Genomic DNA, 26,529 nt, shown 5'->3' with positions numbered 1-26,529 from the left:
ACACAAGCCCTCATACTTGTCTGTGGATGTAAATATAAAAAAGAGTTATGATTTTTAGAAGGTGAGGAGGAAAAAAAAAATGCAAAAAAAAATTGGCTGCGTCCTTAAAGGGGTACTCCGGTGAAAAACTTTTTTTTTTTTAATCAACTGGTGCCAGAAAGTTAAACAGATTTGTAAATTACTTCTATTAAAAAATCTTAATCCTTCCTGTACTTATTAGCTGCTGAATACTACAATGGAAATTCTTTTTCGTTTGAAACACAGAGCTGTCTGCTGACATCATGAGCACAGTGCTCTCTGCTGACATATCTGTCCATTTTAGGAACTGTCCAGAGTAAAAGGAAATCCCCATAGCAAACATATGCTGTTCTGGACAGTTCCTAAAATGGACAGAGATGTCAGCAGAGAGCACTGTGCTCATGATGTCAGCAGACAGCTCTGTGTTTCAAAAAGAAAAGAATTTCCGCTGTAGCATTCAGCAGCTAATAAGTACAGGAAGGATTAAGATTTTTTAATAGAAGTAATTTACAAATCTGTTTAACTTTCTGGCAACAGTTGATTTAAAAAAAAAAAAAAAAAAAAAAAAAAAGTTTTTCCACCGGAGTACCCCTTTAACTCCTTAAGGACGTAGGGCGTACCTGTACGCCCTACGCCCGTTCTCGATGTTTAAAACGGAATAAAAATGAATAAAAAAATGAATAAAAAGTGATCAAAAAGTCCAATCAATAGAAAAATGGTACCGATAAAAACTTCAGAACACGGCGCAAAAAATTAGCCCTCATACCGGCCCGTACGCAGAAAAATAAAAAAAGTTATAGGGGTTAAAGATGAGAATTTTTAACATATAAATTTTCCTGCATGTAGTTATGATTTTTTTTCGAAGTACGACAATATCCAACCTATATAAGTAGGATATCATTTTAACCGTATGGACCTACAGAATAAAGATAAGGTTTTATTTTTACCGAAAAATGAACTGCGTAGAAACGGAAGCCCCCAAAATTACAAAATTAAATTTTTTCTTCTATTTTGTCGCACAATGATTTTTTTTTCCGTTTCTCCGAGGATTTTTGGGTGAAATGACTAATGTCACTGCAAAGTAGAATTGGTGGCACAAGAAATAAGTCATAATATGGAATTTTATGTGCAAAATTGAAAGCGTTATGATTTTTAGAAGGTGATGAGGAAAAAATGAAAATGCAAAAACGGAAAAACCCGTCCTTAAGGGGTTAAACGGGTACTTCGGTGGAAAACTTTTTCTTTTTAAATCAACTGGTACCAGAAAGTTAAACAGATTTGTAAATGACTTCTATTAAAAAATCTTTACCCTTCCAGTACTTTTTAGCACCTGTCTGCTACAGAGAAAATTCTATACTTTTTGAATTTCTTTTTTTGTCTTGTCCACAGTGCTCTCTGCTGACACCTGCTGCGTGTATCAGGAACTGTCCAGAGCAGCGTTGGTTTGCAATGGGGATTTTTTTCCTGCTCTGGACAGTTCCTTATACGGGCATCAGGTGTCAGCAGAGAGCACTGTGGACAAGAGAAAAAAGAAATTAAAAAAGTATAGAATTTCCTCTGTAGCATACAGCTGCTAAAAAGTACTGGAAGGGTAAAGATTTTTTAATAGAAGTAATTTACAAATCTGTTTAACTTTCTGGCACCAGTTGATTTTAAAAAGTTTCCCACCGGAGCACCCCTGTAAGGCCAAAATGGGCTGTGTCCTTAAGAGGTTAAGGACAGAGCCATTTTGGCCTTGAGAACACAGGAAATTTTCATTTTTGCATTTTTGTTTTTTCCTCCTTGCATTCTAAGAGCCATAACTCTTTCATTTTTCCCCCTACAGACCCACGAGATCTTGTTTTTTGCATAATTGTACTTTGTAATGAAACCTTTTATTTTACCATAGATACTACGGTGCAACCAAAACATTTTTTATGGTGGGAAATGAATAAGAAACCTGTCATCTTGCAACTTTTGTTTTTTTTGTTTTTACGCAGTATCATTATGGTAAAACTGACATGTTCTCTTTATTCAATACAAATTAAATGATCAATACAATTAAAACGATAGCCATGTTTACATGCTTTATTATTGTACTACTATGTTTAAAATGCCATATTCTGAACTTACTTTTTTATTTTTCTGTATACAGGGCTGTATGAGGGCTCATTTCTTGAGCAGGGATCTCTAGTTTTCATCAGTACCACTTTTGTGACTTTTTGATAACTTTTTTTTTTCTGGGATGTGACCGAAAATCTGCAATTAGGGACTTTTTTACATTTATGCCATTCACGTACAGAATCATTAACATAATATTTTAATAGATGGGATATTTCTGCCCGCAGTAATGCAAAGTATGGGACTGTTTATTGCAATTTTTAGATTGCAAATACTGATCAGTGCTATGCATATCGAAGGCAGACCAGAGAAGAAGGCCCCATGATGAAGGCAGGAGGCAGGTAAGGAGACCTCAATCGCTGTTGTCTGCCATTACCAGCGGGTCCCTGGCTGCTGACCTGTGGTCTATGATCTGAGCGCAACTCCTGCACTCGCTTCATAGCCAAGGTGGGAGGCAGGAAGTACAAGCACCTGTACGCCCTGCATCCCCTAGGGGTTAATGGATATTTATGCAAATGCAGTAATTAACTACTTTAACTGTGAAATATACACTTTATATAGCACTCACCGGACTTGTCCTTCTTGTGTTTGGCTTGCTTTTTGCTTAGATACAATTTATTATGGATTTCAGCCTTAAGAGATTTGAATTTGTGAGTTTGGAGATTTTCACATTTACCCTGCAGTAGATCCTTTATTTTTTTCTTTTTCTTCTTCTTCTTTGCTTGCATTTTATTGAGCTTTACTTTTTTATGGTTTAGAAGAGGATGGTCTAAGAAAATGTCCATTGCTACCCTGTGGCAAATAACATCAGTATTGTGAGTGTGGTTGCCATTCACATGTACTTGATATGTTTTAAGTGCATTTTCTTTCAATGGACTAGTGTCAGCTTTAAGTAAAGTTGTGTCAGCATATTTATCTACATTTTCAAGAATCCTAATCTCCCCTGGACTCAAAGGTTGTCCATATCCCACAAGTTCCCCTGGACTAATAGTTTTTTTAACATTTTCTTTGCAAGAGACTGTCACATTAAACTCTTTGCAACTCTGGTCTTCATGCCCAGAGTCTTGCTTTAAGTCACTGTCTGAGAAGGTGTCCACCTGACAATTTGCCGAACTTTCTTCCTTCAAGTCAAAGTACTCTGGATTAGTTGAATAGTTTGAAGGTGTCACTTTTTTAACATTGTTATAAACTCCATTCCTTTTTTTAGAGTATTTGCACCTACGCAGTTTCGCCCGTGAATTTCTTTTAATTTTAATTGATGGCATAGGAAATTCAGGGGCTTTAAAGGGTCTCTGTTTGTACACACGTACATCTGCACCGCAAAACTGGGGAAAGTGAATGTATGCATTTTCCTGGGAATCATAACCTAGAATCACCTCTCTACATTCATGAATTGGTTGTCCAAGAACAGCATCTTGCACTTCACTTTGTGTTTCATAGACAAAGTCACAAAGACCTTTTAATAACCAAACTTTTTGGTAAAATGTTAACTCATGAAATGTTTTTTGTTCAAGTGGATTGACTTCACCTAGGACTTTAAAAAACTGAGAGCAAAGCCCAAGCTTCTCAGCACATCGGTCAGGATTCTCAGCTTGACTTACAACTGTATACCACTGTTGAACCTTTTGCCTAAGTGCAGCTTCCCAGGCTTTGTATGGGAGGTAAGGGCGCCGATGTAAAGTTGGTCTGCGATGTGGAGGACTCAATAATGAAGTCATTATCTTTGCCAGGAATACATTACACTGAGGCATCAATAAACAGCGCTCCAATTCATAAAACACTATTTCAGGCAGGTTCAAAATTTGCTGAGCTAAGCAAAGAAAATGACCTATGGCTGGTATTTCCCACATTGTAGTCATTGATGAAGGTGCTGCAAGAGCCAAGAGACCACTATCCCACTTTTCCATTTCCTTCTGGTTGGCTTCTTCTGCTTCTTTCTTCTCTAGTTCCTTAATTCTAAATACAAAGAAATAAATGACTATAAGTATGTAAAAATGTTGTATTTAAGTATAACCAAAAATACCAGACCTGTCACCTATACAAAGTGGGAGGCAGACGAGAATTCATTTTACTCTTCTCTTAACAAAACTTTGTACTAACTACATTACCAACTCATGTTGTAGTCTAAGCTTTTATGAAGTCAAAAATACTAAAATTTAAAGGGATGTTAACATGTAGTATATATGCCTCAAATATTTTGCCATGGGTGTTATGTTGCATTTAATGATTTATTCTTCTAGTTTAAGAATTAAATTAATAAAATCTTTAGCATAAAATAAAAGTACACGCATTACGTGTAAACATACCCAAAAAAATGTCATACGCTGTAATATTAGCTGCTTCTTGCAAAAGAATTACGTGTATAAGACATCTATTGCAAAATTTACCCTTTCAATGTTATTGTTAACTGTTAAATTTGTTCATACATTCTAATTGAGCCTCTGTGCTGCATTCATAGGGCTTGCAGAATAGATTTAGAAGAACACATCCTTAAAAGGTGTACTCTTTTCTGCTGACGCCTCTTTCCATGTCAGGAACTGTCCCGAGCAGGAAAGGTTTTCTATGGGGATTTTCTCCTACTCTGGATAGGTCCTGACATGGACAGAGGTGTCAGCAGAGAGCACTGTGGTCAGACAGAAAAGAACAACTCAACTTCCTCTGTAGTATACAGCTGCTGCTAAGTACTGGAAGGATTAACCCCTTAAGGACTCAGGGTTTTTCCGTTTTTGCACTTACATTTTTTACTCCTTACCTTTTAAAAATCATAACGCTTTAAATTTTGCACATAAAATTTCATATTATGGCTTATTTTTTGCGTCGCCAATTCTACTTTGCAGTGATATTAGTCATTTTACCCAAAAATGCACGGCGAAACGGAAAAAAAAATCATTGTGCGACAAAATCGAAGAAAAAATGCCATTTTATAACTTTTGGGGGCTTCCGTTTCTACTAGGGGTGTGAATCGCCAAGAATTTGGCGATTCGATTCGAATCGCGATACCAGTGTGGCGATTCGATATATCCCCATATATCGCGATACCGTCTAGGTGACGATACATCGCGATATATCCCGATACATCGCCCACCTGGGAGCATTCATAGATCCCAATAGACGCCGCTGTCAGCTTTGACAGTGGCGATCTAGTACTCCGGTGCTCACTTTTCTCATGTTATCCCGTCCGGGCTGCAAAATAAAATAAAACGCACTTTATCTTACCTGCCAACGAGCCCCCGGAGCTCCGGTACACTCCGGTACAGGTGTTCGGTCCCCGGGCTGTATTCTTCTTACTTCCTGTTAGTCCGGCACGTCACACGGAGCTTCAGCCTATCACCAGCGGAGGCGGGACATCGCTGCGGCCAGTGATAGGCTGAAGCTCCGTGTGACGTGCCGGACTAACAGGAAGTAAGAAGAATACAGCCCGGGGACCGAACACCTGTACCGGAGCTCCGGGGGCTCGTTGGCAGGTAAGATAAAGTGCGTTTTATTTTATTTTGCAGCCTGGATAGGATAAAATGAGAAAAGTGCGCACCGGATACTCCTTTAATAGCCAGCCGCGGCGATTGTCGCATGCTGGCTATTAGCGGCGGCCCCCGGCTACTGAAATCAGCCGGGGGTCGCGTAGTACGGAGTGGGCACGAGTCGGAGCCCGCTCCATACACCCAGAGCGACGCCGTGTCAGATCCGGCCTGCCCGGCTCCACAAATGTGGAACTTTTATCTCCTGATGCCCAGGACATGACATGCTGTTCCAGGCGTCCGCAGATAAAAATTCCACATCCCTAAAAGAATCGATTCAAAAATATTTTGAATCGATTCTGTATCGGCAAATGAAAAAATCGCGATTATCGCGAGAATCGATTTTTTCTTACATCCCTAGTTTCTACGCAGTGCATATTTCGGTAAAAATGACACCTTATCATTATTCTGTAGGTCCATACGGTTAAAATGATACTCTACTTATATAGGTTTGATTTTGTCGTACTTCTGGAAAAAATCATAACTACATTCAGGAAAATGTATACGTTTAAAAATGTCATCTTCTGACCCCTATAACTTTTTTATTTTTCCACGTACAGGACGGTATGAGGACTCATTTTTTGCACCGTGATCTGAAGTTTTTATCGGTATGATTCTGGTTTTGATCGGACTTTTTAATCACTTTTTATTCATTTTTTAATGGTATAAAAAGTGACAAAAATGCGCTTTTTTTGACTTTGGAATTTTTTTGCACGTACGTCATTGACCGTACGGTTTAATTAATTATATATTTTTTATAGTTTGGACATTTACGCACGCGGCGATACCACATATGTTTATTTTATTTTTTTTACACTTTTATTTTTTTATGGGAAAAGGGGGGTGATTCAAACTTTTATTAGCGGAAGGGGTTAAATGACCTTTATTAACACTTTTTTTTTACAGTGTTATAGGTCCCATAGGGACCTATAACACTGCACACACTGATCTCCTATGCTGATCACTGGCGTGTATTAACACGCCTGTGATCAGTGTTATCGGCGCTTGACTGCTCCTGCCTGGATCTCAGGCACGGAGCAGTCATTTGCCGATCGGACACCGAGGAGGCAGGTAAGGGCCCTCCCGGTGTCCTGTCAGCTGTTCGGGATGCCGCGATTTCACTGCGGCGGTCCCGAACAGCCCGAATGAGCAGCCGGGTCACTTTCACTTTCGCTTTAGAAGCGGCGGTCAGCTTTGACCGTCGCTTCTAAAGGGTTAATACCGCACATCGCCACGATCGGCGATGTGTGGTATTAGCCGCGGGTCCCGGCCGTTGATGAGCGCCGGGACCGACGCCATATGATGCGGGATCGCTGCGCGATCCCGCTTCATATCGCGCGAGCCGGCGCAGGACGTAAATATACGTCCTGCGTCGTTAAGGGGTTAAAGGGGCATTCCAGGCCAAGACTTTTTTTTTTTTATATATATATATATATATATATCAACTGGCTCCAGAAAGTTAAACAGATTTGTAAATTACTTCTATTAAAAAATCTTAATCCTTCCAATAGTTATTAGCTTCTGAAGTTGAGTTGTTGTTTTCTGTCTAACTGCTGTCTAATGACTCACGTCCCGGGAGCTGTGCAGTTCCTATGGGGATATTCTCCCATCATGCAAGGGATATTCTCCCATCATGCACAGCTCCCGGGACGTGACATCATCATTGAGCAGTTAGACAGAAAACTTCAGAAGCTAATAACTTGAATACCCCTTTAAGATTTTTTAATAGAAGTAATGTACAAATCTGTGTAGCTTTCTGGAACCAGTTGATTTGAAAAAAAAATTTCCACCGAGTACTCCTTTAAGCACTTGGGGACAGAGGGTTTTCCAGTTTTTGCACTTTCGTTTTTTCCTCCTTACCTTTTAAAAACCTTAACCCTTTCAATTTTGTACCTAAAAATCCATATGATGGCTTATTTTTTGCCCCACCAATTCTACTTTGTAATGACATCAGTCATTTTACACAAAAATCTACGGGGAAATGGAAAAAAAATCATTGTGTGACAAAATTGAAGAAAAAAATGCCATTTTGTAACTTTTGGGGGCTTCCGTTTCTATGCAGTACATTTTTCGGTAAAAATGACACCTTATCCTTATTCTGTAGGTCCATACGATTAAAATGATACCCTACTTATATAGGTTTGATTTTGCAGAAAAAATCATAAACTACATGCAGGAAAATGTATACGTTCTGACCCCTATAACTTTATTTTTCCGCGTATGGGGCGGTATGAGGGCTCATTTTTTCCGCCGTGATCTGACGTTTTTAGCGGTACCATTTTTGTATTGATCGGACTTTTTGATCACTTTTTATTCATTTTTTCATTATATAAAAAGTGACCAAAATGACGCAATTTTGGACTTTGGATTTTTTTTGCACGTACGCCATTGACCGTGCGGTTTAATTAACAATATATTTTTATAATTCGGACATTTTCGCATGCGGCGATACCATATATGTTTATTGTTATTTACACAGTTTTATTTTTTTTAATTGGGGGTGATTCAAACTTTTATCAGGGAAGGGGTTAAATGATCTTTATTCACTTTTTTTTCCACATTTTATTTGCAGTGTTATAGCTCCCATATGGGGCTATAACACTGCACACACTGATCTTTTACATTGATCTATGGTTTCTCATAGGAAACCATTGATCAATGATTCTGCCGCTTGACTGCTCATGCCTGGATCTCATTCAGTGATCGGACATCATGGAGGAAGGTAGGGACCCTACTGCTGTCTTTACAGCTGTTCGGGATGCCGATTTCATCGCGGTGATCCCGAACAGCCCCCTGAGCTAACCAGCAGTGCTTTACTTCCTCTTTGAACGCCGCGTCTAAAGGGTTAATAGCGTGCGCTATTAGCCACGGGTCCTGACAGTTGTTAGAGGCCGGGCCCGACCCGCTATGACGTGGGGCCACTGTGGCCCCGCGTTATAAAAAGGGAGTGGGCTGAGGGCGTATAGGTACACCCTCCGTCCCCAAGGAGTTAAAGTGGTACTCCACTGGAATTTTTTTTTTTTTATCCGAAAAGTTAAAGATTTGTAAATTACTTCAATTAAACAAAATCTTAATCCTTCCAGTACTTATCAGCTGCTGTATGAGCTACAGGAAGTTATTTTCTTTTTAATTTCCTTTCTGTCTGACCACAATGCTCTCTGCTGACACCTCTGTTCATTTTAGGTACTGTACAGAGTCCCCATAGAAAACCTATCCTGCTCTGTACAGTTCCTTACATGTGGTGGAACACTGAGGTCAGACAGAAAGGAAATTCAAAAAAGAAAAATAACTTCCTGTGGAGCATACAGCAGCTTATAAATATTAGAAGGATTAATTTTTTTTTTCTTTAATACAAGCAATTTACAAATCTGTTTAACTTTCTGGCACCAGTTGATTTAAAAAAAACTAAAAAAAATGTTTTCCAGTGGAGTACCCCTTTAACCCCTTAACGACCAAGGACGTAAATTTACATCCTTGTGCGACGGTACTTAGAGCACCAGGATGTATATTTACGTCCTGTACATGACTGCGAGCATCGGAGCGATGCTCTGATCATGCGCGGCTGGTCCCGGCTGTTGATAGCAGCCAGGGACCCGCCGGTAATGGGCGAGATCCGCGATCCCGTGGATGTCTGCCATTAACCCCTCAGATGCCGTGATCAATACAGATCACGGCCTCTACGGCAGTGCGGTCAGAAATATAGATGATCGGATCGCCCGCAGCGCTGCCGTGGCGATCCGATCATGCAGAACAGCGCGCGGAGATCCCCTCACCTGCCTCCGCCGCCTTCCAAGGGTCTTCTGCTCTAGTCTGAAATTGAGCAGACCAGAGCAGATTATGACCGACAACAATGATCAGTGCTATGCCCTATGCATAGCACTGAACAGTATTAGCATAGGGACTATTAAAGTTTAAAAATAAAAGTAAAACATAAAAAATTTTAAGTTAAAAATATGAAAAATCCCCTCCCCCAATAAAAATGTAAAATTTCCTTTTTTTCCCATTTTACCCCCATAAAGTATTAAAAAAATACACATATTTGGTATTGCCGTGTGTGTAAATGTCCCAACTATTAAAATATAATGTTATTGATCCCGTATGGTGAACGTAAAAAAACAAAAAAAAAGTGCAAAATTGAAGCTTTGTCTTCACATTTTATAAAAAACATTATAATAATTATTAAAGTTTTATATACACAAATGTGGTATCAATAAAAAGTACAGATCACGGTGCAAAAAATTTGCACTCATACCATCACTTATACGGAAAAATGAAAAAGTTATAGGTCGTCAAAATAGAAGGATTTTAAACATACTCATTTGGTTAAAAAGTTTGCGATTTTTTTTTAAGCGCAACAATAATAGAAAAGTATGTAATCATGGGTTTCATTTTAATTGTATTGACCCACAGAATAAATAACACGTCATTTTTACTGTAAATTGTATGGCGTGAAAACGAAAGCTTCATAAATTTGCAAAATTGCGTTTTTCTTTTTAATTTTCCCACACAAATAGTATATTTTTGGCCGTACATTTTATGGTAAAATGAGTGATGGCATTACAACGGACAACTGGTCACACAAAAAACAAGCCCTCATACCGGTCTGTGGATGAAAATATAAAAGTTAGGATTTTTAGACAGGTTGTATCAGTTTGTATAGGCGTAGCATTATACAGTTAATGCAATTTAATTATTGCATATAAAACTCCCCTATGGGAACTTAAAAAGTGTTAAGTGTAAGGCAAACGTTTCTTAAAAACTATGTAAAAGTGCCTTTTCTAATAAAAATAAACAAGTAATTTATAAGCAGAGAAACTGGATAAATGGTTGGTTGAATTATCATTGTGTCTATATATGCCTGAGACTATAATATTGATGCCTTTTCCTTATAGTAGACCAATGATAATTTATCAGTGGGCAACTGACTATCATCACCTTCCAGGACAACCCCTTTAAGATAGAAATTATTGGGATTTCAGTAACAAGTTAATGCAACTTTTGTACCTCTTTTCTTCCTTTGCTCTTAAAAACTCTGCCTGCTTTAAGACTTGCATCATTACAGACTGCATAGCCCCATTGTTTATGTTGGCCAAATTTCTTGCTGAAGATCTCCGTCTAGTTGAAGTACATCCTACATCTTCCTCAGGTCTTTCACAGCTCTTAGAGGTTGCCATTGTAGATGTTTTATCTCTCATGTTCCTAAAACACACACAAAACCCAAAACAAAATATTTATTTTACTATACTATAGATTTTCAATATAACAGGGTACAGAAAATTGTTGCACAAACAATTGCCCAATCTCACTTTATTAATTGCATTATTTCTAATAAACAGGGCAGTCATAAAAACTCTAAACTTCATGTACCGTACTTGCCCTGTTCCAGTGGTTTATTGTCTGCAATGTCTATTATGTAAATGATGTAGAAAATTAAATCCATCCCCACACACAATGTCTTTTCCTATGGCGAATATTGCTATCATCATAAAGCTACTGAAGCTAAAGCGGAATAGCAGTAGGTTACTACCTTTGACATACACTCCAGTAGGGGTCAGTAGGAATAATTTATCAAACTGTGTGAGAGTGATTTTCACACAGCAACCAATCACAGCTCAGCTAATGAGCTCTGGAAAAAGTGAAAGCTGAGCTGTGATTGGTTGCTGTATGAAAATACTGTAGTTTTTCTCAATGTCTTCAAAAGTATCAATTTTGTTTCTTGTTTAACTGGTTGTCATCTAAGGACAAGTCGGCTCGTCCTGAGACAGCATCCAGTGTATGGTGCGGGCTTCCTGACTCTAGCCTGCGCCATACCGGCCGACCCCCAGCCGATATCTGTAGCTGGGGGCCGCTGTTAATAGCCAACATGCGGCGATTGAAGCGGACAGCTATTAACCTTTTAGATTTCCCCTGTCAAAGCAGCCAGCGACCTCTAAAGGGAGGAGTTTTACCCAGTCCCTGGTGGTCCAGTGGGGTGCACCGGTCCCCTGCGGCACGATCGTGGGGGAGAGATCCAATTGAGGTAGCCGGAGGGCTTACCTCTCCTTCCCTGTCTGCTGCGACTCTCTAATTGATAGAGCCTGGCTGGACCAGGCTTTATCAATCGAGCTCAGAGCACAGATCAATGCAGCTTTATTTAACTACATTGATCTGTATGAGGAATCTAATGATTCCTTGTAAAAGTCCCCTGCGGGGACTAATAAAGTGTAATAAAGAAAAAAAAGAGAGTTTAATAAAAGTAAAAAAAATAAAAAACACCCATTAACCCCTTCCATATTAAAAGATTGAATCACCCCCCTTTTTCCAAATTCAACAATAAAAATAAACATATGTGGTATAACCACATGCGCAAATGTTAGAACTATAAAAATATAAAATCATGGTCAATTAAATCGCACGGTCAATGGCATTTACGTAAAAAAATAATACCAAAGTCCAAAATTGCATATTTTTACATTTTGTATACTTAAAAAAAAAAAAAGTATAAAAAGCGATCAAAAAGTCCCATCAAAAAAAGCGATCAAAAAGTCCCAAAAACTTCAGATCACGGAGTAAAAAATTAGTCCTCATACATTCCCGTACACGGAAAAAAAATATGTTACAGGGGTCAGAAGACTACAATTTTAACCCCTTAACCCCTTAAGGACTCAGACAATTTAATTTTTTCGTTTTCATTTTTTCCTCCTCGCCTTCTAAAAATCATAACTCTTTTATATTTTCATCCACAGACTAGTATGAGGGCTTGTTTTTTGTGTGACCAGTTGTCCTTTGTAATGACATAACTCATTATATCATAAAATGTATGGCGCAACCAAAAAACACTATTTTTGTGGGGAAATTAAAACGAAAAACGCAATTTTGCTAATTTTGGAAGGTTTCGTTTTCCCGCCGTACAATTTATGGTAAAAATGACATGTGTTCTTTATTCTGAGGGTCAATACGATTAAAATGATACCCATTATTACATACTTTTCTATTATTGTTGCGCTTAAAAAAAATCACAAACTTTTTAACCAAATTAGTACGTTTATAATCCCTTTATTTTGATGACCTCTAACTTTTTTATTTTTACGTATAAGCGGCGGTATGGGGGCTCATTTTTTGCGCCATGATCTGTACTTTTTTTTGATACCACATTTGCATATAAAAAACTTTTAATAAATTTTTTATAATTTTTTTAAAAATAAAATGTATTAAAAAAAGTAGGAATTTTGGACTTTTTTTTTTTTTTTCGTTCACGACGTTCACCGTAGGGGATCATTAACATTTTATTTTAATAGTTCGGACATTTACGCACGCGGCGATACCAAATAGGTCTATAAAAAAAAATATTAAAAAATTTACGCTTTTTGGGGGTAAAATAGGAAAAAACGGGCGTTTTACTTTTTTATTGGGGGAGGGGATTTTTCACTTTTTTTTACTTTTACTTTTTTTTGACATTTTTTTTACACTTGAATAGTCCCCATAGGGGACTACTCATAGCAATACCATGATTGCTAATACTGATCTGTTCTATGTATAGGACATAGAACAGATCAGTGTTTTCGGCTATCTTCTGCTCTGGTCTGCTCAATTACAGACCAGAGCAGGAGACGCCGGGAGCCGGACGGAGGAAGGAGAGGGGACCTCCGTGCGGCGTTCTGAATGATCGGATCCCCGCAGCAGCGCTGCGGGCGATCCGATCATTCATTCAAATCGCGCACTGCCGCAGATGCCGGGATCTGTATTGATCCCGGCACCTGAGGGGTTAATGGCGGACGCCCGCGAGATCGCGGGCGTCGGCCATTGCCGGCGGGTCCCTGGCTGCGATCAGCAGCCAGGATCACCCGTGCATGACACGGGCATCGCTCCGATGCCCACGGTTATGCATAGGACGTAAATGTACGTCCTGGTGCGTTAAGTACCACCGCACCAGGACGTACATTTACGTCCTGCGTCCTTAAGGGGTTAAGGACCAGGCCAATTTTATTTTTGCATTTTCATTTTTTCCTCTTAGTCTTCTAAAATCCATAACTATTATAATTCCATCGACAGACCCATATAAGGGCTTGTTTTTTGCGTGACCAATTGTACTTTGTAATCAAACCTCTCATTTTACCATAAAATGTACGGAGAACCCCAAAAAAATATTTTTTTAGGGAGGAAAATTAAATGAAAACCACAGTTTTGTTTTCACACTATACACTTTACGGTAGAAATGACATGTGTTCTTTATTCTGTGGGTCAATACGATTAAAATGATACCCATGGCTAGATACTTTTATATTTTTGTACCGCTTAAAAAAAAAATAGAAAAAACTTTTAGTACAAAATCAGTAATCTAAAATTGCCCTATTTTGACCACTTATAACTTTTTCATTTTTCCGTATATAAGGCGGTATGAGGGCTCATTTTTTGCGCAATCATCTGTACTTTTTGCATATATAAAACTTTTGGATATTTTTTTTATTATTTTGCATATATAAAACTTTTAGATTTTTTTTTTTTGGGAATAAAAAAGTGCATTTTTGCACTTTTTATTTTTTACCAAACATGTTTATTAAAAAAATGTTTACGCTTTTTGGGGGTAAAATGGGAAAACTGACAATTTTCATTTTTATTGGGGGAGGGGAATTTTCACTTTTTTTTTTTTACTTTATTTTTACATTTTTCCAACTTTTTTTTTTAACACTTTTTATGTCCCCATAGGGGACTATCTAAAGCAATCATTTGATTGCTAATACTGTTCAATGCTATGCATAGGACATAGCACTGATCAGTATTATCGGCTATCTCCTGGCTCTGGTCTGCTCGATCTCAGACCAGAGCAGGAGACGCTGAGAGATGGACGGAGGCAGGTGAGGGGACCTCCGTCCGCCATTACAGATGATCGGATCGCCGCGGCTGCGCTGCCGGCGATCCGATCATCTATCTTAACGTGCGCATTGCAGCAGATGCCATGATCTGTACTGATCACGGCATCTGAGGGGTTAATGGCGGACATCCGCACGATCGCGGATGTCGGCCATTACCGGCTGGTCCCCGGCTGCTGATAGCAGCCGGAAACTGCCCTGTATGACACGAGCACCGCTCCGATGCTCGCGGTCATACACAGGACGTAAATGTACGTCCTGGTGCGCGAAGTACCGCCAAGCCAGGATGTACATTTACGTCCATGGTCGTTAAGGGGTTAAACACACTAATTTTGGTGCATGTAGTTATAATTTGTTTTAGGTAGCAAAATAAAACCTATATTTTTATGGAAAAGTGCACTGCTTAGAATCGGAAGCCATCAAAAGTTACAAAATGCAATTTAAAAAAAAAAACTTTGCCCCACAAATATTTTTGTTCTGGTTTTGCCGTAGATTGTGTGGTGAAACGATTGAGGTTATTAAAAAGTAAAATTGGTGGCACACAAAAAAAGCCCTCATATGGGTCTGTAGGTGAAAAAATGAAAGCGTTATGATTTTTAGAAGGTGAGGAGGAAAAAACTAAAGTGCAAAAATGCAAAATTGCCCGGTCCTTAAAGGAGTATTCCAGCGCAAAATAATTTATCCCCTATCCAAAGGATAGGGGATAAGTTATAGATTGCGGGGGGGTCCGAGCGCTGGGGCCCCCCGGGATCTTCTATGGGGTACATGGAGAGGGCGTGTCGGCCGCTGCGTCATGCAGGGACGGAACGCCCCTTTTCCAGCATACTGCCGCGGCCCCGTCCAGGAGATCCCGGAGAGCCCCAGCGCTCGGACCCCCCGCGATCTATAACTTATCCCCTATCCGAAGGATAGGGGATAAGTTATATTGCACTACAGATGTCCTTTAAGGGGGTTAATCAAATTACTGTTTTCCACAGTATTAGCACTACTTGTTATTGTAGCAAAATGGAACAAATTTATTTTGGAAGCCTTTTAAAATTTGCAAGCAGGTACATCTTGTTTATTAATTATAAATAAGAGATATTTTGACTTACATGTACAGTACGAGAGAAAAAAAAATCCTGATTTTTTTTTTCTTTTCTGTACACAGCACAGAAAGGGTTTACCCTGCTTTGGCCATTTTTATAATTGAAAAAGGACAAAACTTTCCGTGCAATGTCAAGATATATCACACATTTCACTGACAGAAGGTGGAAAATGATATGCAACTCAGCTGTCGATGCCAGAATAATGGAGGGAGAACACTTCAAATTAAAGGGGTATTCCAGGAATTTTATTTGACTATGCTACAGGGGCTGTAAAGTTAGTGTAGGTCATAATATAGTGTCTGTACCTGTGTGTGAAGGTTTTCTCACAATTCTTCTGTGATTTTCACCCCAATATTTATTTTTAACAGCATACAAAATCACTGTTGTCTCAGATTTTTCCCAGGTTGTAATGCGGCCGAGACCAGACTCACTAGTCAGCTGATGACAGGGAGCCTGTCTGCTTCAATGGGTGGAGGGATCAAGCTGCAACTAATGCAACAGCTGTAGGCACCCTGATTGAAAACCACAGGTCTTTTGAATGGATGCAGCTCATTTATGTTTCAATGGGTGAGGTGGCTGATGTGTGGGAGGGAGGAAAATGGAATTATGGGATTGTAGGCAAAAGAAGGAAACTCAAACAGGAAATGCCAGTTCACAAAAAGCTAGCCACAGTGTTATGGTAATTTCACAACATAGCTATTTAGCCAGAAGACAAGCACAGATCCTTCCTAAGCATCCATTACTGCCTGCCAGGTTATGGTGGAGAACCCCTTTAAATACATATCAGTCAACCACAAAAAGATATAATGAGAGATTTATCAAAACCTGTGCAGCGGGAAAAGTGGACCAGTGTCTCATGGGAACCAGCTTGATTCTTTGTTTTTAAAAATGCCTTTGAAGAAAAAAAAAAAAAAGCAATTTGGTTGATATAGGGAACTAGTCAATCCTGGGTTTCCTGCCATAGCATTTCATTTTATTTTTAATGTTGACGGATAGTTAGCAATGACTCTGATGCTCCCTGAGCCTGCAGGACAGCATGAATATCTTTGGAACTTGTTTGGGGCTGCTTATCCACCATCCGGACTATCCTGCGTTGACCTTTCATCAATTTTTCTCTTCTGTCCATGCCCAGGTAGAATAGCTACAGTGCCATGGGATGCAAACTTCTTGATAATGTTGTGCACTGTGGACAAAGGCAAATCTAGATCTATGGAGATGGACTTATAACCTTGAGATTGTTGATATTTTCCCCCAATTTTGATTCATAGACAGTTCTCTTCTCCCCTTTCTGTTGTCCATGCTTAGTGTGGTACACAATCCACAGACTAAATGAACTCCCCTTTTTATCTGCTTTCAGGTGAGATTTTTATATTGCCCACACCTGTTACTTGCCCCAAGTGAGTTTAAAGGAGCATCACATGCTTGAAGCAATCTTATTTTTCCCAATTTTGTCCAGCCCAGTTTTGGAGTTTGGTGTGACATTATGTCCAATTTGCTTTTTTTCCTCCCTTTTTGGGTTTAGTTCCAATACACACAAAAGGAATAAACATGTGTATAGCAAAACATGTTACTGCAAACCTTTTTTCTGTGAGAAATATATTTACGTCCATGACTGTACTTCAAGATAAAACAAAATAAGCTTGTACGTGAGGGGGGGGGGGAGAAGGCAGTGGAAGGGTACGTGAGAAAGAGTAAAAGCAGAGAGAATGGTTAATGAAGGAGAAGATGACAAATTTTTTATCCCCCCTTTTAGTCCATTCCTATTGTGCATTCCTATGTACCCATTACCTGACATCTCAAAATGTTCTTATTTGAAGTTGCATTAAGTAAACTGTGTTTGCAAAAAAAAAAAATCCCAATAAAAGTTCAATTCACAAAAATAAAAAAAAGAGAAAGGGTCTTTAGTATACATATTTTGTCAATATGACATCCTGAGCATAAAAGGACTGCACAGGTTACGACAATCTTTTTGATTATGGTTTCCAGTCAGATGTTGGGGGGTGCTGTCCCCATTGACATAAGATAATTGTTGAATCTGACAAAAAAAACAAAAAAACAAAAACAAAGAAAAAACACTAATGCCCAGTGCTTTATGGTTTAAGAGGATAAAGAAATAGATTTGCAGGAATCCTCCATGACATCACCACTTAGAGGTTCACTCCCATATCCTATAGGAATCTTAGATAGGAATTGGAACAGGCCTATAAGATATACTCATAGAATAAGGGAGGGAACGTAAGGGTGCTGTTATGGATGATTACTAGAATCCAAATTACCAGAAAGAGCTTATTCTATTTTTCCCAGTCAACCAGGACGGCACCACTTGGAGAATATCATATAACCACCTATGGCAGGGCAATTGCTTGAAGAACCTTCCTCACGAAGGAGAGGTTGTCCATGGATAATGTGTATAGTAGTGCTTGGCGATATACTGGTTCATACCAAATACCGATGTGTTTTTTTTCTGTACGGTATGAAATTTTTCCCTATAACGCAATACCGGTCGGGCCCCTCCCCCCCTCGAATGAATGAATTATCAGCCGCAGTGCGCTTGTGAACTAATTATATATGACCCGCGGACGCTGTCCTGCTTTTCCTCCGCCCCACTGGCTTTCGGCACTTGCATGGGGAGGTGACAGCTTCCGTTTTCAGTCCTGCGCCCGCTGCCATTGCTTCCAGTAATATGGCCTTGTCCGTGAGAAGGTGGCTGCATAACCTACAAGAGGACATTAGCTCCGTGGTTTCTAGAGAAGATCTTCTGTCTTCCTTTGGGAAGGTCAATTTGGCAGGGGGAAATACCCAATCGAACCCTGGCTTCTTAACTTGGTGGGGCTTTTTAACCTCTGTTTTTTCTGTTCCTAAAGGATGTGGAAGTCAACCTTCAAGTGATGTTTTCATGGAAGATGACAGGGGAAACAGGTCACCATTCATTTACGAATCAGCTCTCAAAATGTTGTTGCTTTACTAGTTCACCATTGGAAAGAGAAAGAAATACGAGTTCCTCTTCATTGATTGACTACAACATGTAAGGTGTTTGACCAGCAGGGAGCCACCACTGGTTGGCCATTGGCATCCACAATGCAATTACGGTGTGCCAGTTGATACCATGGCAGGCCAGAGGCTGAAAAAGGCACAAAGGTCTGCTATTGGCCTCTGTCTAAAACCATAACAGAGGCATGTTATAATAGTCTGCCTGCCAATGTAAACACACCTAATGAGACAAAGAAAAAAAAATAAAAATTCATAAAGTTCATTGCGGGGATGTGGAATTCCTATCGCCCGACACCCAGGACAAGCAGTTCTGGGCGCCGGGCAGGTGATATCTTTAGGCATTTAGACCTGCTTTGGGCAAGCAGCGTTAAATGCCGGAAGAATTCACACAGGTCCGCTCACACCGTTACTGTACTTACATCTCCCTGCAGCAGTCTATAACAAGACTTCCTTGCGGGGATGCGCGCGATTGGGGACGTCATCACATACGCAGCTCAGGACGTCGGGACGCTGACGTCCCGTGCAGCGCCTGTGATGACGTCACCTATCGCGCGCATCACTGCAAGGAAGTCTCGTTATAGACTGCTGGAGGGAGATGTAAGTACAGTAACAGTGTGAGCGGACCTGTGTGAATTCAGAGTGAGTGAGATAAACTTGCCTAATATGAGGACCTGCCTGATCACCAGGGGCAAAACTATATTCTTAAGGGGCATAATTGTTTAAATACCGGGGTAATATCTATCTGAGGGCCTGTATAAACCTATTTGGAAACCCTATTTGGCTCCCCAGTAGGTAAACAGGCCCCCAGGTAGATCTGATCCCCAGCAGTGATGGGGGGGGGGGGGGGGGTCATAGCTATCTGGGGCCTCTATACCTACTTTGGAGCCATACCTAATGGGGTCATATCTATCTGTGGCCTGTCTTCATATGGGGGAACCCTACCTGATTGGGGTAATAGCTATCTGGGGGGCCTCAGGGATGTATCGCCTGGGCAGGTGAATTCTTCAGGCTTTGGGCAAGCAGGGCTAAATGCCTAAAGAATTCACAAATTAAAGGGGCAATCAATTTTTCCCTGCAGTCTATAGCAAGCCATGCAGGACGAAAGCGTCCCGACGTAGGCACGTAAGATGATGTCACTCATCACGTGCCCATCCGTCCGTACCGAGGATGCGGTCCAGTAACAAAAGTGACCGCCGAGCCCCTGAGCCTGCCGGAGCACACATGGCGCCGGGGTACAGGTAGCAGGGGATCAGAGAGGAGGGGAGGTTTGGTAAATAATGTGGGAGAGGAGGGTTGGGGTGAAATAGAATGACATGAGGGGCATCAGAAGGGAGGGGGGGGGGGTATAATGACCCTGGGGGCATCAGAGGGGGGGGGGAGGGAAATATAATGGTGCAGGGGGCATCAGAGGGGTGGTAACATAATGGTGCAGGGGGCCCTACTCGATCCCTACCTGATAAAAGGACATACTTACCTGAAGGGGGACTTCCTACTACCTACTTAAAGGAATACTGTAGTGCAAAAAACCTTATCCCCATAAGTGATAGATCGGGGGGGGGGGGGGGGGGGAGGGGGGGTCTGACCGCTGGGACAACCCCTCATCTCTTGAATGAGGCCCCAGCAGATGGGAATGTTCCTTATCAGGGACCTTATCCACCTAATGGGGTGACATACTGGTCTGCCTGTCAAGTTTTTATTAATAAAAGACCTTATTTACATACTATTTGGGTTAAAATTATTTTGTACCAAGACAAGTGGATTGTTATGAGGGCAAGTAGATTCTGCTCCGCTTTAGTCCCTTGGACAAGTAGTTTAAAAAAAAAAAAAAATCCACACCCCTGTTATTGTACAAAAAGAACATACATACCGTATATATACACACACAAAATAGTGTCAGCTTCTCTGGTTTTACTATTCAAATGTATGTGTATAATTAAAAAGGTGATCCAGGAATAGAAAAGCAGATATATTTGTTTTTGTGTGCCATTACAACTTGGCTCTATTCACTTCAATGGAACGGAGCTGCAGACTCACACCCAACCTGGAGACAGACAGGAGGCAGTTCTTGAAAGAAATTAACTCTTATTTTATATTCCTGGATAACCCCTTCTACATGAACAGTTTTGTTTTATTCTATAAAATACTGATGACATTACTACCATATTCAAAATAAAATTGCTGTCATTTAAAGTATTTGTAGAAAATAACTGCTCAAAAAAATGCAATTTTTCAGACCTCAACTAATGCACAGAAACCAAATTTATATTAAAATTTTTTAACAACAAAATACTAGGAAGAGTTCAGAAACCAATAATTGGTGGAATAACACTGACTTTTAATTACAGCTTTTATGCAGGTCACATTGATGTGTGACTTTATGCCACTCCTTGCACAAACATTCAAGTAGCTCTGCTTCATTTGATGGCTTTTAACCATCCATCTTCCTAGATCAAATTCCAAAAGATTCTAAATGGGGTTCAGGTCTGGAGATTGGACTGGCCATGACAGGATCTTGATCTGGTGGTCCACCGTTCACAGGTTGATTGACTTAGCTCTGTGGCAAGGAGAATTACCGTGCTGGAAAAACCAACTCTTAGAGTTGAGAAATGTCGTCAGAGTAGAAGGAAGCAGATGTCCTTACAGGATAAGCTTGTACTTGGCTTGATTCATGCTTCCTTCAAATAAACAAATCTGCAGGACTTTAGCCTTGCTGTAGCATCCCCAGATCATCTCAGATCCTCCACCAAATTTAAAATTTCACAATGGGTGCAAGGGCCTACAAGGCACAGTATCTCATAGCCGCTGGTGAAGTTGGTGGAGGATCAGTTTAAAGAATAAAATAAAACTGTTCATTTTACTCAAACACATATGTATGAATAGTAAAGCCAGAGAGACTGATGATATTCCAGTAGCCTCTTAATTTTTTTCCTAGAGCTATAGGTAGGTATGTGTGTGTGTATATTTCTCTCATTTTAAATGGTCATTGTATTAACCCCTTAGGCTAAGTTTCTACTTTTTATTTTTTAAACGCCAAGAAAAACGCCAATTCTGCCGCATGGCGTTTTTTCCGCCAAAAAATGCTGCGGCCAGATGTTAGCTGTAAATCAATGAGAAATCGTAAAATTCTTTTTCCACTTGGCGTTTTTCAGTTTGGTCTTTTTTTAAATCCTTTTGGTGTTTTTTCACCTTTTTGGTTTTGCAATATCGAAGCATGTTGAGCCACTGGCGTTTTTTCCCTGAAAGTGTGGTGTTTTTCTCCCATACAAGTCTATGGGAGTAAAAAAAACGCGAAGAAAAACGCCATGTGGGTTTCATTCACTTTTGGACTTTAGCGATCCAAAAAAGTGATGGAGATACCTTTAATAACATTTCGTAGAGTACCATTTAAAATAATAAAAATAAAAAAAGATACAATAGTGATGAAAAAGATTTTTATCTAACGAAATTTCTCTTTTTTATTACAAAATGTTTATTAATTTTTAAACAGGGATCAATTTATGTGTGCGGGCAGGGACCTAAAAATGTACCCAGCAATAATAAAAATGTAGTGTGTTTTTCCCTTTTTTTTTTTTTTTTTTTTTTTTACATTTTTTAGGTAGTAATTCTACTCCCAGCATGGAACACACTGTTCCATCATGGGAGTAGTAGTACCTGTACTAATTGACAGATCACCCATTGCGATCCTCCTGTATAATGTATAGATGCGGCGGCCGCTCTTCTATAGTCCCTTGCACTGCCGTATATATACACACATTCCTATTTCCCACAGAGAGCTGAGATTGGCCAGATGGTTCCAGCCAATCACAGCTCTGTGGGAAATAGGAATACGAGTATATATACACACACATCAGTGAAGGAGTCCATAGAAGAGCGGCCGGCCGCATCTATACATTATACAGGAGGTTCACAGCGGGTGTCGAGTGACATCTGCTGTGATCTTTCCTTAACTGCAGGTACTACTACTCCAAACATGGAGCACACTCTGCTCCATGCTAGGAGCTGTAGTACCTGCATTAATAGACAGATCACAACAGGTGTCAGAAGTTACACTTGCTGTGATCTGTAAATTAATGCAGGTACTACAGCTCCCATCATGGAGCAGAGTGTCCTCCATGTTGGGAGTAGTAGTACTTGAAGGTAAGAACAGATCACAGCAGGTATCACTACTGACACCCGCTGCGATCATCCTGTCTACAGCAGAGATGCGGAGCGGCTCTATACAGCGCTTGCATCTCTGCACTATACTCTGGCCGGCCACTTACTCATTGTTATTTCCCTCTGAGAGCTGTGATTAGCTGCAACCATCCGGCCAATCCCCACTCTGGGCGGAAAATATGAATGAGTGATGTTCTATTCACATCAGTGGCCGGAGTACAGAGCAGAGATGCGAGTGCTGTATAGAGCCGCTCCGCATCTCTGCTTTATTATGGATGATCGCATCGGGTGTCAGTAGTGATACCCGCTGTGATCTGTTCTAACTCATACCTGGGGCGATATGTCTATTATTACAGGTACTACTACCATCATGGAACAGTCTGTTCCATGCTGGGGGTAGTAGTACTACCTACAAAATGTAAGGAGGGAGAGGGGGAGAGGGGGAGAGAGAGAGAGGGGGAGAGAGAGAGAGGGGGGGGAGAGAGAGAGAGGGGGGAGAGAGAGAGAGAGGGGGAGAGAGAGAGAGAGGGGGAGAGAGAGAGAGGGGGGGGAGAGAGAGAGAGAGGGGGAGAGAGAGAGAGAGGGGGAGAGAGAGAGAGGGGGAGAGAGAGAGAGGGGGAGAGAGAGAGGGGGGGGGGAGAGAGAGAGGGGGGGGGAGAGAGAGGGGGGGGAGAGGGAGAGGGGAGAGAGAGAGAAAAGTGAAACACAAATTTGTTTAAAAAAAATATATATATATATATTTCATTAAATAATTTTCTTTACATCACTACTGCATCTTTTTTTTTAAATTTTTTTTGGGTACCAAAAAACTGCCAAGGTGCCAAAAATGCAATTTCCACACAAATGAAAAAACAGCAGAAAAAACGCCAGACGCAGGAGATTGCACTGCCGTTTTTTCTGGCATTTTTTCTTGCGTTTTTTTCAAGCCAAAAAACCCAGGACAAAAAAAACAAGTAGAAACTTAGCCTTAACGACACAGGACTTGTGTTCTGTGAGTGTTAAGGGGCATTGAAGCAAGCCAAGCTTGCTTCACACTTGGCGAGTACTGGCTGCTATCAGCCTAGGTTCATTGCTAATAACAGACAGAAGTGATCACTCTTTGGATGCTGCGATCAAAGTCAATTGCAACTTGTGGTGAGCCCGGGGCTGATCTGGGGCCTCAATCAGCTAAGATGACAGTAGGTAGAGTTGAGCGAACTTACAGTAGATTGACTTATAGCGAACCTTGTAGCTCGGCTGTTGATTACTTTAGTCTGCATAAATTAGTGCAGCTTTCCAAGTGCTCTGGTTGCCTGGAAAAGTCCGGGATGACAGTCTTAAGTGTCCTAGGTCTGTACCCACCTTTTCCAGGCAACTAGAGCCCTTGGAAAGCTGAACTAATTTATGCAGACTAAAGTAATCAACAGCTGAGCTGCGAGGTTCACTGCGAGCCAATTTACTGTAAGTTCGCTCAACTCTAACAGAAGGAAGTCTTTAACCATCCCTCATGGCTGTATAAACAGGGCACCAGTAACACTGATCAATGCTATGCTATGGCTTATCGCCATCTGCAGTGATGTCAGGCTTCCCCGGTTATACTCTAAGAGACAGTGTCATGGAATGGGCATGGCCTTCTTCCTGCTCCCTTGGTCAGTTACAAGACATTGTTGCAGCCTGCGATAAGCTCAGTGCAGTCTGACATGTTGGACACATAGAATTTGAAAGAAGATGGGGCCAAAGGACAGGTGATTGCTATCAGCACATAAGGGGGAGCTGTGTGAGATAAGTAAAAGTTTGTTATTTTTCTTAATAAAAAAAACCCTAGATAACTCCCTTCAGTAATGTGTAACAAACAGAAAGAAAAAAAAAATGATGTTTAAAAAAAATACATAAATAAGCCCTCCTTCCCATTTTACAAACCTGTAAAAAATAAAAAAATAAGTACATTATTAGTATCTTCGTGAGCGTAATAGTCCAAACTGAGATTATAAAGTTTATGATGCCGCATGCTGAACACGAAAACACAAAAGAAATACCATATGCCAAAATTGCAGATTTTTTGTCACTTCATGTTCTAGAAAAAATATGAATAAAAAGCAATCAGAAAATCGCATCTTAAAAAAATAAATAAAAAATTATTAAAAGCGATCAGGAAGTCCCTCTAAACAAGTGTCAATAAAAACTATAGATCACTGTGCAAAAAATGGCCTAATACATTAGTTATAGTGGACAGAATAGGGCAATTTCAGCACTTATTTTCTTACGTAAAAGTTAACATTTCTAAGTAAAAGCAAAATAGAACAAAACCTATATAAAATGGACACAGGCCTACAGAATAACGCTAATGTGTCATTTTTTATTGTAAAGAACACTGTGTGGAAACAAAAAACAACTTGTAGGGCTAAACTGATGGGGGGAAAAAGTTATGACTACTGTATTTAAATACAATGAAGAAAAAAGAAACCAAACTGGCCTGGTCATTAAATGACCCAAAGGTTACCCTGTGATTTATTTCTTTCCATTCTGTCTGGGCTGCTGCAATAAAAATTACAAACCTTTACTTTCCACCGCTCCCATGATGCAATGATATCGGTCTCCCGTCCCGGTCTTTTACATTCTGGGGCCCGACATGTCACATTGTGCAGAGCTTATTGCCGGCAGCAGCAATGTCCTGACTTGGCCGGCGATAGGCACTGTTATGTAAGGAGCCATGGCCCAGGCCTGTTACTTCACACAGGTGGTTCAGTACTCTAGGCAATACAATTCCTATAATTTATTGAAGTCTGTGTGTTAGGTAAACAACATAGCCCACTCAATTGTTATCCCGGCTATTCCAGGCTCCATATGTCAGTCTGGAATTTTTTTTTTTTTTTTAACCCCTTAAGGATTTAGCCTATTTTCACCATAAAGGGGTACTCCACTGGAAAACCTTTATTAATTTATTATTATCATCATCAAGTGCCAGAAAATTAAACAGATTTGTAAATAACTTCTATTTTAAAATCGTGACCCTTCCAGTACTTATCAGCTGCTGTATGTTCCAGAGGAAGTTCTTTTCGAATTCTTTCTGTCTGACCACAGTGCTCTCTGAAGACACCTCTGTTCCTTTTAAGAACTGTCCAGAGTAGGAGCAAATCCCCATAGCAAACATATCCTGCTCTGGACAGTTCCCAAAATGGACAGCAGAGGTCAGCAGAAAGCACTGTGGTCAGAGAGAAAGAAAAATTCCTGTGGAGCATGTAGCAGCTAATATGTACTGGAAGGATAATATTTTTTGCAAATCTGTCTAATTTTCTGGCACTAGTTGATGAAAAAAAAAGAAAAAAGTTTTCCAGGGGAGTAACCCTTTAACCCCTTCCCGCTATAGGACGTTTGCATACGTCCCAGCACCCGACACGTTCGCGCGCGCTGGGACTCATGCGTACGTCCTAGCGATCTCCTGTCAATCACAGCCGGGGACCCGCTGCAGCCGCGATCGTGCCAGTTCCGGCAGCATTAACCCCATAGATGTGATCAATCCTGATCACGGCATCTATGGTGTTGACAGGGGGAGCGCCCTAGCCCTGTTCACCAATGGAGGCGCCGCGATACTATCGTGGGTCGCCGTTGGTTGCTATGGCAGCAGGGGTCACATGATGACCTCCTGTTTGCCTGCTACAGAAGCCTGTGAGATCCAGCCACAGGCTGGATCGCACAGGCTGTAGTATCAGCAGCAGATCAGGTCATACTGTGCTGCAGTACAAATGTATTGAAGCATAGTATAACCTGTAAAAAGTGAAAAATAACAGGTTCATACATGGATGAAGTGAAAAACAAAAACCTGTAAAAAGTGAA

General features: G+C 40.5%; 1 protein-coding gene across 3 annotated transcripts in view; it reads right to left on the bottom strand.

The window, feature by feature from the left end:
* Positions 1-26,529, bottom strand: part of KIAA2026 (KIAA2026 ortholog) — a 241,774-nt gene that overhangs the window by 56,681 nt on the left and 158,564 nt on the right. For all 3 annotated transcript variants that reach the window (XM_056521941.1, XM_056521932.1, XM_056521923.1), the window contains exons 2-3: positions 10,638-10,832; positions 2,687-4,074 (exon numbers count right to left, since the gene is read on the bottom strand). In XM_056521941.1, the coding sequence (XP_056377916.1) occupies positions 2,687-4,074; positions 10,638-10,828 (1,579 nt within the window). In that variant the 5' untranslated portion in view covers positions 10,829-10,832. The remainder of the gene's footprint in view (positions 1-2,686; positions 4,075-10,637; positions 10,833-26,529) is intronic.

The sequence above is a fragment of the Hyla sarda genome, chromosome 1, assembly GCF_029499605.1.
Source record: "Hyla sarda isolate aHylSar1 chromosome 1, aHylSar1.hap1, whole genome shotgun sequence".
Taxonomy (NCBI): Eukaryota; Metazoa; Chordata; class Amphibia; order Anura; family Hylidae; genus Hyla; species Hyla sarda.
Note: the sequence above shows the minus strand (reverse complement) of the source record. Positions and strands in the feature narration are given on the sequence as shown.